This window comes from Gymnoscopelus microlampas (assembly GCF_963454915.1).
Source record: "Gymnoscopelus microlampas genome assembly, chromosome: 11".
Taxonomy (NCBI): domain Eukaryota; kingdom Metazoa; phylum Chordata; class Actinopteri; order Myctophiformes; family Myctophidae; genus Gymnoscopelus; species Gymnoscopelus microlampas.
The window spans coordinates 12,407,706-12,420,257 of record NC_139948.1 but is presented as its reverse complement, the minus strand read 5'-3'; the positions used below and the strand labels follow the sequence as shown (position 1 = coordinate 12,420,257).

The following is a 12,552-nucleotide window of genomic DNA, read 5'->3' as shown; positions in this document are numbered from 1 at the left end:
TTGTAGTTCTGCAAAACGAGTCAAATAGGAGCCTTTCCAGACTGAGAAAGGAAGTGAGAAAAAAGAATCCGCCGAACGTAGTGAAGCAGGCTGGATCCCAGGCTAGCTGACTCCATCAGCTTGGACTTTATCAAGAACAGGATTCAACGTGGAGTGTTATCAAGACTGACTGGCTGAACTCCTGTCTTGAGCAGAGTGTTTGTAGCTTCATTCAGAGACACAATGGCTTCCAAGTCGTCTTTGTCAGATGAGGAATTGTCCTGTACTGTGTGTGGGGACATATTTAAAGATCCTGTTATCCTGTCATGTAGCCACAGCTTCTGTAAAGACTGTCTGCAGAAATGGTGGAGGGAGAAGAAAAAAAAGGAATGTCCAGTTTGTAAGAAAATGAATTCAATGTATCCTCCACCCTGTAACCTGAACCTTATGAAACTGTGTGAGACCTTCATACAGGAGAGACATCAGCCAGCTACAAAACGTCAGAGAACTTCGACAGGGCCTGAGGATCTCTGCAGTCTGACTCTGCACGCTGAGAGACTCAAACTGTTCTGTCAGGAATGTCAAGACCCAGTGTGTCTTGTGTGTCTTCATTCAGAAAAACACATCAACCACAATTTCAACCTCATCAATGAAGTTGCACTGAATCAAAAGGAGGAAGTCCAGAAATCACTGAAGCCTGTACAAGAAAAACTGGAGGTCTTTAATACTTTTAAAACAAAGTTTCACGAAACAGCAGAACACATTACGTTCCAAACCCGGCACACAGAGATGCAGATGAAGGAACAGTTTAAGAAGATTCATAAGTTTCTACAAGAGGAAGAGGAGGCCAGGATCAAAGCATTGAGGGAGGAAGAGCAGCAGAAGAGTCAAATGATGAAGGAGAAGATTGAGGGTCTGAACAGAGACATAAAAACCCTTTCAGACATAATCAGAGCCATAGAGGAGGAGCTGAGAGCTGAAGACATCTCATTCCTGCAGAACTTCAAGACCACAATGGAAAGACTCCAGTCCACATTGCAGGACCCAAAGCCAGTCTCAGGAGCACTGATAGACGTGGCCAAACACCTGGACAACCTGACCTTCAGAGTCTGGAACAAGATGAAGGACATTGTCTCCTACACTCCTGTCATTCTGGACCCCAACACTGCCCATCCAGATTGCATCCTGTCTGGTGATCTGACCAGTGTGAGATGGGGAGAGAGACAGCAGCTTCCTGACAACCCAGAGAGGTTTGACTACGTGCCCTTTGTCCTGGGTTCTGAGGGCTTTAACTCAGGGACTCACAGCTGGGACGTTGAGGTCGGAGAATGTCCAAAGTGGTCAGTAGGTGTGTTAGCAGAGTCTTTCCAGAGGAAGGGAGATAGAGGGGGTCAATTCTGGACTATATGGTTACAAGAAGGTAAATACACAGCACTCTGCCCAAGCTCAGCCACTGATCTCCCAGTGAAGCAGAACCTCCAGAGGATCAGAGTCCAGCTGGACCAGAATGAAGGAAAGCTGTCCTTCTCTGATCCTGATACTAACACACACATACACACCTTCACACTTTCACTGGCACACTCTTTCCATACATTAATAACGCTTATCCTCTCCCTCTGAAGATGTCAGGGAAGGTCAAAGTCAGTGTAACTCTGGAACAACGTAGTTAGACATGATGATGATGATGATGATGATGATGATGATGTTATGGATCATATTTACTATAGGCTAATGAAGTAAAAGATCATAGTGTTCATTGTCTATTCTGTTCTATGTAAAAAATATCAGTAAAAGTAGTAATGCTATCATTAATAACATGTATATATTTTAATGATGTTAATGGTAATTAAGAATTTGAATCAATGGTAATAATGTTGAGAAGTCTAACTATTATAAAATGTATTAGACAAATGTATACGTTTACTGTACTTACTCATTCATCCCACATTGGATGAATCTCAAAATGTTTCAGTGAACTTCAGAGTTCCACATCCCACTGAACAGGGGCCCTGACCACCCTTTAGGTGTAACTGCAGCAACAGAGATCACCTTTCCCTGCCAGCCTCCCTGTTTGTTTGAGCGCACGGCAAGTCCGAGGCGCCATGTCAGATACAAAAAACGCAAATGTGACTGGGGTCCTCAGCCCCCCCCCCCTACACACACACACACACACACACACACACACACACACACACACACACACACACACACACACACACACACACACACACACACTTTGTTCCCTGTAAATATATCAATCATTGCGTTTAGTAATGTTGCTGAGATGTAATGTACAGTATTGTATGTCACGATGATGCATTGAGTACAATGGACCACAATGGAAACAAGATCCCTCTGGCTTTTTGTGTTATCCTTTTAGCGTCGTTTTTTTCCTCCTGTTTTTTCAAGTTTCAAGTTTCTAACTGCTAATAAAGTATTCATTCATTCATTCATTCAATCAATCAATCAATCAATCAATCAATCAATCAATCAATCAATCAATGGTGTATTCAAACCCCTAGTCTGATGATGATGATGATGATGATGATGATGATGACAAAGCAGTGTGAATGCAGGACAACCACTCTGAATTAGCATGGGGCTGACAGGAGGACCATGTGTAATCTGAAACTGGTCTACCCAGTCTTGTGTCAAAGTGTCCCTGAGCAAGTCACTTAACCCCTCATTGCTCCCCAGGTGCCATCATCATGGCACTTGCAACTGCAGAGGACAAATTCCATGTATGTATGTGCAAATTTAAAATGTTAGGGTTAATATTGAAATGTATTTAGATACGTTAGTGACTTGAGTAGCAACCCGCTTCCCTTACCCTGTCTCTTTTGTGCCATGTTGAAATACACAGGATTTTATGGCATATAGATATGGCAATGATTCTTGTTAAAACATGTAATTCTGACATTAACATTAACCACTATAAATGTAACTTAATTACCATTGACCTGAATTAAGATGAACCAGGTACTGGCACCTTTTGGTTTTGGACAATTTGTTCACTTATTTAAGTTAAAATTGTGAGGGTTATGTATCTGGTTCTGAATTGTAGTTATGTACACTTTCTGTGGCTTAATTAACAGCAATGTTATAATAAAGTCCTATGTCTAAAATTAATTTGTGATATCAATTAGAACATTCCATCTGTGTCATAAATCATGGCTGAATGGTTGTACAACAGTTCACCACTGTTGTAGTCGTGGTATCCTCTTGAGTTAGAACAACTTTGAAATACAGAAGAGATCAACACTGGAGCAACTCGAACAGTTAAGCCTTTTATTTAGATGCAGGTACAAGAAGAAATGACTGACGTTTCGATCTTGCGATCTTCCTCAGAGTCATGACTTTCACAATAAGAGTTATATCTGTGCTTGTTGTGGACAGCCCTTAGTTACCCTTAATTAGTTAATAGTTATCCTTCATTATTCTGGAATGTACAGAAGGTGTGCATCAAATGTTCCTGAACATCAAGACAAGTCAAACCACGTTGCCAAGTATCATGACAGACAAGTTAAAAAGTTAATTTAGACTCTGGTCAAACATCAAGCTTGAGAGCATTTTAATTAGCAACACATTTTGTGTGTGTGTGTGTGTGTGTGTGTGTGTGTGTGTGTGTGTGTGTGTGTGTGTGTGTGTGTGTGTGTGTGTGTGTGTGTGTGTGTGTGTGTGTGTGTGTGTGTGTGTGTGTGTGTGTGTGTGTGTGTGTGTGTGTGTGTGTGTGTGTGTGTGTGTGTGTGTGTGTGTGTGTGTGTGTGAGAGACTGTGCACACACATGCACATGCGCACGCGCATCCACATCTCATTCCCTCACACCAGGATCTTGGCCATGATGATGGTGGTGAGTGTGGCCAGGGTCAGAGGAAGCAGGGTGGCTGTGGGCAGTCTGCTGGCTGCATTGCAGAGATTAGTGTCACAGCATGTCCTGGTCATCTTGTAGATCTTAGTCTCGGTACCAGGGAAGTTAAACGTGGCTGTCTTGTTGCACTCTGCCTTTGGTAGACACCCCTTCATCCAGATGTCCACGAACCCAGCTGTAGAGTGGGATGAACAGGAACAGTACAAATTACAGTACACACTCACGGGCCAACCACTGTCTACCCGTACCCACCAGGCACTTTAGCCTACATGCCCAAAGTAGGCACGCCGGGTTGAAAGTGAATACACACCAAAACTCGGAGACAATAACGGTGAATATAAAATTGTTGGATTTGTAAAGACACAGACACAGAAGACGTGCATGAGTGATATATTAAACATCAAAACAGACATGCTTACTTTATTTCAGTTTATTTACTGTAACAGCGCTGAAGTTCTTACAGACTTTTTTGGGTCATGATCGCGTCATTTCATGGGCATGTGTCAGAGTCTTTGCACACAGTACAAACTGCCCATAATGTGTGTTTAGGGGCATTACCTATGCTGATAACAAACAAATGGCCATGGCCCTCCAATTTATGATCACATGTGGGGTAAGAGCAGATTCTTTAGAAGGTTTATGGTGCATGTATATACTGCTTAATAATGCTCAACGCCTGTACCCTGATTGAGCATGCAGCTGGCATGTTACTGCATGTGCACGTCTGTATTATGGTTTTCCTGTACTAATGGGTTTTGTCTCCATTTGTATTTTGCTACTTGGGGTTGAACCCGTGGGGTGGGGGAGCGGCTAGCTTTGGGAGAGCTCTTGTCTTGTCTGTCTGTCTGCATGAATGTACTTGTTGTATTGTTTGTGTATTGCATGTTCATTTGTGCTACGGATCCCCTCGAAAATTAGATGGTGCATCTCAAGAGGTTTATCCTTCTAATAAAGGTACTATATACTGTATATACACAACCATATTGTTACCATATGGACGACAGGGAAGGTGCTTCCCTGTCGTCTATGGCAGTGGTTCTCAAACTTTTTCATGTCAAGGACCCCCAAAATGATATGTATTCGGCCACGGACCTCAAATATTTTCTTCCAGGGACCCCCCAGAAGAAAAGATTTGAGTTACAAATGTTCGCTTAAAAATACATATTCAAAGGTTTGCACAAATGTTCACGATTTGGTACCCCTGGTACCCCCCGAAGGACCCCTCGGGGTCCCCGGATCCCACTTTGAGAACTATAATCTATGGTGCTTATGCTGCCTCCCTGTCATCTATGGTGTTTCCTAGTTCCTACCAGGTTGCAATCAACAATTCCAGTTCTCAGATCCTTACCTGCTTTTCCAACAGCGCTGTAGCAAAGGTCAGTTCCTGAGCATGTCTTGTTCATGGTCGCCATGCCAGTGCACAAGTCATCGCCATTAATAAGGCCACATTTGTAGCACTCCAGAGCATACACTGTGAGACACAAGAACAGACAAAGTGTTGTTGTAATTAGAAAAACAGTGATTCAACATTATCACACAAATATTTGTGTTGCCAGGGTGACCTCTGGCCTGTTTGAACAAGGTGTAAATCTTGGACGGTGGTTCGAGGTCAGGGCAGTCGTGGAAAAAGTACTCAAATGTTTTACGTAAAAGTATCAATACTGCAATGTATAAATACTCTGTTACAAGTAAAAGTCCGGAATTCAAAATCTACTTGAGTAAAAGTACAAAGTTATTGGTATCAAAATGTACTTAAAGTACCAAAAGTACTCATCCTCATCATCATGGGACATCCTGCATAGGATGTCCCATTTCAAGTTTTCAAAATGTATACAAATCTTTTGAAAATAGCAGATCTACAAGCTCACAATGCGTCGCGAGGCGGCGCATTGGCTATTTGCAAATGGACAAATTGATATAGGTGTTAAGAAGATTCCCCAAACTCTAAGTTTAGTATTATTGTTTATGTTTTTTCCTCTAAAATGGACCCTTTGTTTCCACTTCAATGTGTGCTGAGTGCACAGCAGTTAATTGGCCAACTAGTTGCACCTGCTGTTGATTTGATGATTTGCAATCCCATGCACCTTTAAAAGCAAGTGTTTGGCCAGTGTGTCAAGTCTGGTACAGAGAGCAGCAGCAGAGGCTTCAGTGTGGGCGTCCATTCTAAGTGAGTTTGTTTTTGAGTTTGGATATGTTTTTGATGTGCAGTATAATGAAATTATGTTTGTGTTACTTTGAATACATGTGGGTAACTTTTCTCCTTGTTCTGTATTATAGGGCTGAAGTGGGTAACGTATTTTTTGTAATAATCAAAAGTAACTAGTAACTAAAGTTTTCAAATAATTGTTGTGGAGTAAAAGTACAATATTTGCCTCTGAGGAGTAGAAGTAAAAGTATTGAAAATTGCAAGTAAAGTAAAAAATCCTCAAAAGTGTACTTAAGTACAGAACTTGAGTAAATGTACTTAGTTACTTTCCACCACTGGGTCAGGGGTACAAGCACACCTACTGTAGGGGTACAAATAACCCTTGGGGATAAATGACTCAAACATCCATTCCATATAGATATGTCCATTAGTGTTGGATGGAAATAGAACCAATAATTGTAATAGGTAATAGAAGGATAAAGACATTTAGGAGAATCGTCACCATGCATGACTGAGGGGGTACCATGGGCATGGGTACATTAGACATAAAAGGTGATCATTTAGGTCATTTAAAGCAGTGGTTCTCAAACCTTTCCATGTCAAGGACCCCCAAAATGATACGTATCTGGCCGCGGACCTCCATGTCAATATATTTTGTTCCAGAGACCCCCCCAGAAGCAAAGATTACAATTGTTCGCTTCCAAAAATATTATATTCAAAGTTTCTCAAATATTTTCACGATAAAAAAAAAATAGCTGATCTACATCTGCCGCGCTATGAGCTTGTAAATCTGCTATTTTTTGAATAGCCAAAGTATAAAAGGTCAAAGTGGTTAAAACGATTGTGATGCTATATTAACACTTTTTTGCTGGAGACCCCCTGGAACCCCCCCAAGGACCCCACTTTGAGAACCAATGATTTAAAGTTCACCTGGTATTGAGTATGCGTGGAGTAATGGCACAGGCAGTGGAGTATAGGCTACTTTGTTCATAGGTAATACAATCACAATGTCTCTTTCTCTGGATTCCTTGGACCAGCACATCGCAAACGTGCCATTTTGCTAAACGCACTTTTTGCTCCGCCACAGATAGAAACCGTTGAACCGAATGTCGTAGAAGCGGTTTTCTCAGCTCCTGGCGTGTGCTACTCCTGACTAGGCTCTATGCACAGCAACCATATTGTGAAGACATTCACAGGTGTTACCAATGATACTAATGAAGGCTCTGTTCCATTCTGGTCAAACAGAGTCAGGGTGCTGATATTATGCATGTCGACTCACTGGAAACACTGCTACACCAGTAGGACTCAAATGTGGGTTCAGGGACCCTCATGGTTCCTTAAGGGGCTTCCAAATGGCCCCTTACGGTTGTGTAACCCGTAAGGGTCCATTTGGTTACATTTGTACACTCTCAGAGTTATGGGGGTGGTGGAAATTGAAAAATCTGAGAACCACTGTGCTACACTAAATGGAACAGAGCCTTCATTAGTATCATCGGTAACACCTGTTAAGGAAGTGAAAATATGGCTGCTGTGAATAGAGCCTCTTGCACAGCCCTAGGTAGGCCACCCAGCCAGGCGGAGATATGCATGCCCTTTCCAGTTATGCCTACGGTATGCGGTTTAGCAATATTTCAATAGAATAATCAAAGAAAAGCACAAAGCACATTGTGGACATACAGCGCGATAAGGTCATTTAGATCTCATGTGACTGAGTGGAGAGACGATAAGAACCAGGATGCAGTGGTTTAGCGGCCAGCAGCCAGATTCATACACATCATAAGAGTGCAAAACAGTTTACCAAGCGGTACCAGGACGTCCCACCCATCTTATTAACCCTTTAAGACTGGGAACGCATCTGTGTCATTTTAGATGTATTTGGCTATTTAAAAATAGCAGATATACAAGCTTGTATATCTGCTATTTTTTGAAAAATCGTGGAAAATATGTGCAAATGTTTGAATGTAATTTTTTTAAAGTGAGCATTTGTAAACTCAAATCTTTGCTTCTGGGGGGTCCCTGGAACTAAATATTTTGAGATGGGGGTCCGCGGCCAAATACATGTCATTTTGGGGGTCCTTGATATGAAAACGTTTGAGAACCACTGATTGTAGCAATGTAGGGATTTAGAAAACATTTGTAGAATCCCCCAGAAGCAAATATTTGAGTTAGAAATGTTCGCTTTAAAACATATATATATTCAAAGATTTGCAAAAAAAAATAACGATTTAAAAAAAATAGCAGATCTACAAGCTCATAGCGCGGCACTCGGTGCCGCACTATGAGCTTGTATATCTGCTATTTTTGAATAGCCCAAGACATCTTAAATATGACACAGACGCGTACCCGGTCTTAATGCGTTAATCACCTGGAACACAAAGACCTAAATGCCAGTCTCAGCGACGCCCATTGCAAACGGCGTCTTATCTGTCCTGTCACGCATATCATACTCAACTCACTCTCTGTGAAGCTGAAAATAGTATTAGATCACTCTTTAAATACGTCTAATGATAATAACGTCAGGAGAAAGTTAAACATTATCAGGGCGAGGGTTTTCATTGAGCAAATCTCTCTGCTACTTATTTGGATGAAGGCCAAAAACACCCTATTGTGCCTAACCTGTACGCCTTTCATGCAGGGGCGTCAATTGGGTATGGCAAGGTATGGCAAGTGTCATACCTTGGCTCCCAAAATAAACGAATGGTGAATAGCAGCCTAATGCATTGTGTTTGTATTGTGTTATAGGTATAATACATATTTTTCTATGCATTTCGGGGGTTTTGGAGCGTTTGACTCGCAATTTTTTCCCAATTGAGTGTCCCTTATTTTAATCTCTGGGAGATGGCAACCCTAATCCTGCCATACCTTAGCTTTTGATGAACTGACGCCACTGCTTTCATGGCATATAAAAAACACGGTGAAGCAGCGTTCTGCTTCTGCGAGCCAACGGCGTGGAATAAACTCCCATCACAGCAAAGACAGGCAGCCTCTGTAGATAGCTTTAAAACACAGCTCAAGACCTATTTCTTCACTCTTGCTTTCAGTTGTTTTTTTAATTTATTTTTAATTTCTGTGTTATCCATGTCCTCACCGTTTTGCCTGATTCACTGCCTTTTTTGCTATTATGTTGTTTTATGCTTTTGCTTTTCTTTTTTGCTTCATTGTTCAATTATTTTAGATTTTTCTGTAAGGCACTTGTGCTTTATTCTTGCTCTGTAAAACACTTTGAGAGCTGCATTTCATGTCATGAAAGGTGCCATACAAATAAAGTTTATTATTACTATTATTTCCCCTTATGTATTTTTAGGCTTTTTTTGTTTTATACTATTTGGAAAAAGATTTTAAAATAGTGAAATAGTAAAATATGCCTAAAAGGTTTAGGCATAAGGGTTAAGGCGGTGTGCTACACTGTAACCATAAGGGTCAAACCTTGCTGAGCGACAGAAACAAAGGTAACAGCCCACGGTAGCCTATCATTTTGGAACACAAAAACTCACTACTTATATACAGTGGTGGAAAGTAACAAATACATTTACTCGAGTACTGTACTTAAGTACAATTTTGAGGTATTTGCACTTTACTTGAGTATCTCCAATTTCCAAAATCTTTACTTCTACGTCATTACATCTCAGAGGCAAATATTGTACTTTTACTCCACTACAATTATTTGTAAACTTTAGTTACTGTAGATTTTGATTATTATTACAAAACATACATTAACCGCTTCACAGCCATTTGAATAAAGCCGATCTACAAGCTCACAATGCTTGCAAATCTGCTATTTTCAAAAGATTTTAATACATTTGAAAACTTGCAATGGGACATTCTGCATAAAGAGTAGGCTATTTTCTTCTTTTTGTACATTTCGATACCAATACTTATTTAGAATTCCGGACCTTTACTTGTAACAGAGTATTTCAACATTGCAGCATTGATACTTTTACGTTAAAAGTAAAAAATGTGAGAACTTTTTCCACCACCAGCTGTCCCATTGTGACTTGGAAAGCAGGAACCAAAGCTCAAACTGTGATCATAGTCTCCACTCATGAACAACTAAACAAATCTACACAGATAATACTCCAATAATAACACCAATAATAATGCTTCATGGATGCATTACAACAACATTAACCTCACTTCAACTTGCTTTGACAGTAGCCGTTTATCTTAATGTTTTAAACAGCTACATACTGTACTGATAACGGCCACGGGCACCTTGCTCTGCAGCTCTGAGATTATGAACATGAGTCCTAAAACAAACAAACTCTCTATGGCTCTGGTTAAAGGGGCTACACCGTGAATTTTAACTTTTTCTTCTTTTTTGTGTGTTTTTGGTCTCCCCTACCTCTCTTCTATCCTCAAAAATACCCCAGTTTGAACACTCAGGCTTTCACAGCACAGCATTTCTGTAAATTGGTCTAAAAACAGGCCAAACTGATTTGGTCTCGCAAGTGATGTCACTAGCGTGAACAATTCCTCCCGTTTTTCAGTTCCAACCAAAAAAAAAAAAAAAAAAACTTTTTTAAAAAAGAAATATTTTTCTTTTTTTATTTTATTTTATATTTTCTACTTTTTCCACACAGAACCAGGACATAACATGCATACAAACTGGCTCAATAGAGCCCGTGCCAAACAGGACAATGTGGTATTGCAGGTGAAAGTGCTTTATAAGCCAGAGAGAAGTTAGTTGGAGTATATCTGAGGCTTTAGGCTCAAACCTTTTGAAAAACGTTTGAGGGACATAAACAATATGATATTAAATATTATTATTATTTTTTAAATTCATGGTGTAGCCCCTTTCAATAGGCCTTCCATGTACTATAGCTATGATCAAACTAGAATCTTAAAGACATAAATGACAAAGAATCTAGATCATCTAGAATGAAAATGTTTTCTAGTTCTAGTGTTGAAGCATTCTTCATTTGCATAATATTCTTTTAAACCTGGAAGCATCAACTAAAACAGCAATAAAGTGTGTTAAGAATAACCTCAACAGTTTAAACAGAGACCAATATTGATTGGTTTGGATTGATTCTGAAATCTGTAGGCCTAATAATTACATGAATAAAAAAGCAGTCTTTGTTGAAGCCATACCAACGTAGCAGCCGAACTTGATTCATTCTCCTCTTACCAAATTCAAAGCAGAATCCAACTGCAAAAATGCCAAGAATAATTCTGTTCATGTTGAAGAACGTGATGGGGGGGGGTTTGCGGAACTCGTGAAGAATCCTAAAGTGTTGCTGTGATGGACGCCTGATCCGTTAGACTCTGGTCAAACTGTGCAGACTTTTTCCACCGTGCCACTATTTATAATCTCACATCTCTCTGATGAAACGTCACCGTCCGTCACCCAGGGCAGGGTCAGAGAGGGAATTTCGGGAAATGTCCACACCCTTATTATTACGGTTTGTTTGCCCTGTGTTCATAATACTTGGCTCAGAAATACGTCAGTGCTTCATGCTATTTAGCTCATTGGTTCTAAAAGTGGGGGTCCAGGGGTCCTTGAGGGAGTTCCAGGGGGTCCTCAGCTAAGTGGTGGTTAGTTAGAAACCAAATGGACCCTTGTGGGTCTGTAACTCTAAGAGTGTACAAATGGAACCGTTCCATTTGTATACTCTCAGAGTTAAATCAACATTGATTTTGCAATATAAATTGGGGTCCCAGAGATAGAAATGGCATTAAATGGGGGTCCGTAGCCTCTGATGCATGTCAACAAGGGGGTCCTTGAAATTAAAATGGTTGAGAATCACTGCTACAGCCGTAAAAATCTCTTATGGGGGTCCCTGGCATATCTTTTCAAATGGGGGAACGTGGGCTAATAAGTGTCAATTTGGTGGCCCTTGACATGAAGAAGTTTGAGAACCACTGATTTAGTTCATGTCAAGAATTCATTACACCTTTTCAAATGAGACTGTGTTGTCCTCAGCTACAGGAATACTGACCCAGACCACTAGAACCTGCTGCTGACTCAGCTGAATGGACTTTAACCAGAAATCAAATTTAAAGTATTGATTGTACTTAAAGTACCAAAAGTAAAAGCACTAAATGTTTCAAAATAGCAGATCTACAAGCTCACAACGCGGCGCGATGCGACGCATTGTGAGCTTGTATCAGCTATTTTCAAATAGCCTTGGTATAAAATAGGGCTGAAGTGGTTAATGCATGTTTTATAATGTAATAATTTATATCTGCAAAGTAACTAGTAACTAAAGTTTTCAAATAATTGTAGTGGTAATACTCCAGTAAAGTAAAAGTACCTCAAAATTGTACTTAAAGGACAACTTTAGTTTTTTACAACCAAGGTTTATATTTTAGCTTATTATATTTTAGTAATTAAAGTAGATAAAAGATGAGTCTTATTTTTTTCTTCATTTACTGCTTTCTATAGTTTTAGCAATTTTTGCGATATTTTTTACAGTGGGCGGGGGCATTTTGTCCGGTGTAAAGGTCCTGTGGTCTTTGATGGCCAGATGTGAGTTATTGGGGGCTAGAAGAGCTACTGTAAATAATAATAAAGAAAACAAAGGGTTATTGTGTAAAAAAAATACATATTTAGCCACCA

General features: G+C 40.2%; 2 protein-coding genes across 2 annotated transcripts; one reads left to right on the top strand and one right to left on the bottom strand.

Moving 5' to 3' along the window:
• Positions 1-222: 222 nt before the first annotated feature.
• LOC311054601 (nuclear factor 7, ovary-like) lies at positions 223-1,599 on the top strand (the record flags this gene model as incomplete). Its single annotated transcript, XM_084070608.1, has 1 exon — positions 223-1,599. One exon carries the CDS (start codon positions 223-225, stop codon positions 1,597-1,599), a length of 1,377 nt encoding a protein of 458 aa, XP_083926734.1.
• Positions 1,600-3,253: 1,654 nt separating this feature from the next.
• LOC311055604 (uncharacterized protein) lies at positions 3,254-11,285 on the bottom strand. The gene is made up of 3 exons (XM_084071859.1): positions 11,122-11,285; positions 5,196-5,318; positions 3,254-4,022 (listed from the first exon to the last, which is right to left on the bottom strand). Exons 1-3 carry the CDS (start codon positions 11,171-11,173, stop codon positions 3,799-3,801), a joined length of 399 nt encoding a protein of 132 aa, XP_083927985.1. The 5' UTR covers positions 11,174-11,285; the 3' UTR covers positions 3,254-3,798.
• Positions 11,286-12,552: the final 1,267 nt, after the last annotated feature.

What these genes read in the sequence shown, in the direction of transcription:
- LOC311055604 (XM_084071859.1), bottom strand. Translation starts at nt 11,173, where the DNA reads ATGAACAGAATTATTCTTGGCATTTTTGCAGTTGGATTCTGCTTTGAA. An exon ending in TGGATTCTGCTTTGAATTTG is followed by an intron (nt 5,319 to 11,121) that starts GTAAGAGGAGAA and finishes TGTGTCTCACAG; the next exon opens with TGTATGCTCTGGAGTGCTAC. An exon ending in CAGCGCTGTTGGAAAAGCAG is followed by an intron (nt 4,023 to 5,195) that starts GTAAGGATCTGA and finishes CCCACTCTACAG; the next exon opens with CTGGGTTCGTGGACATCTGG.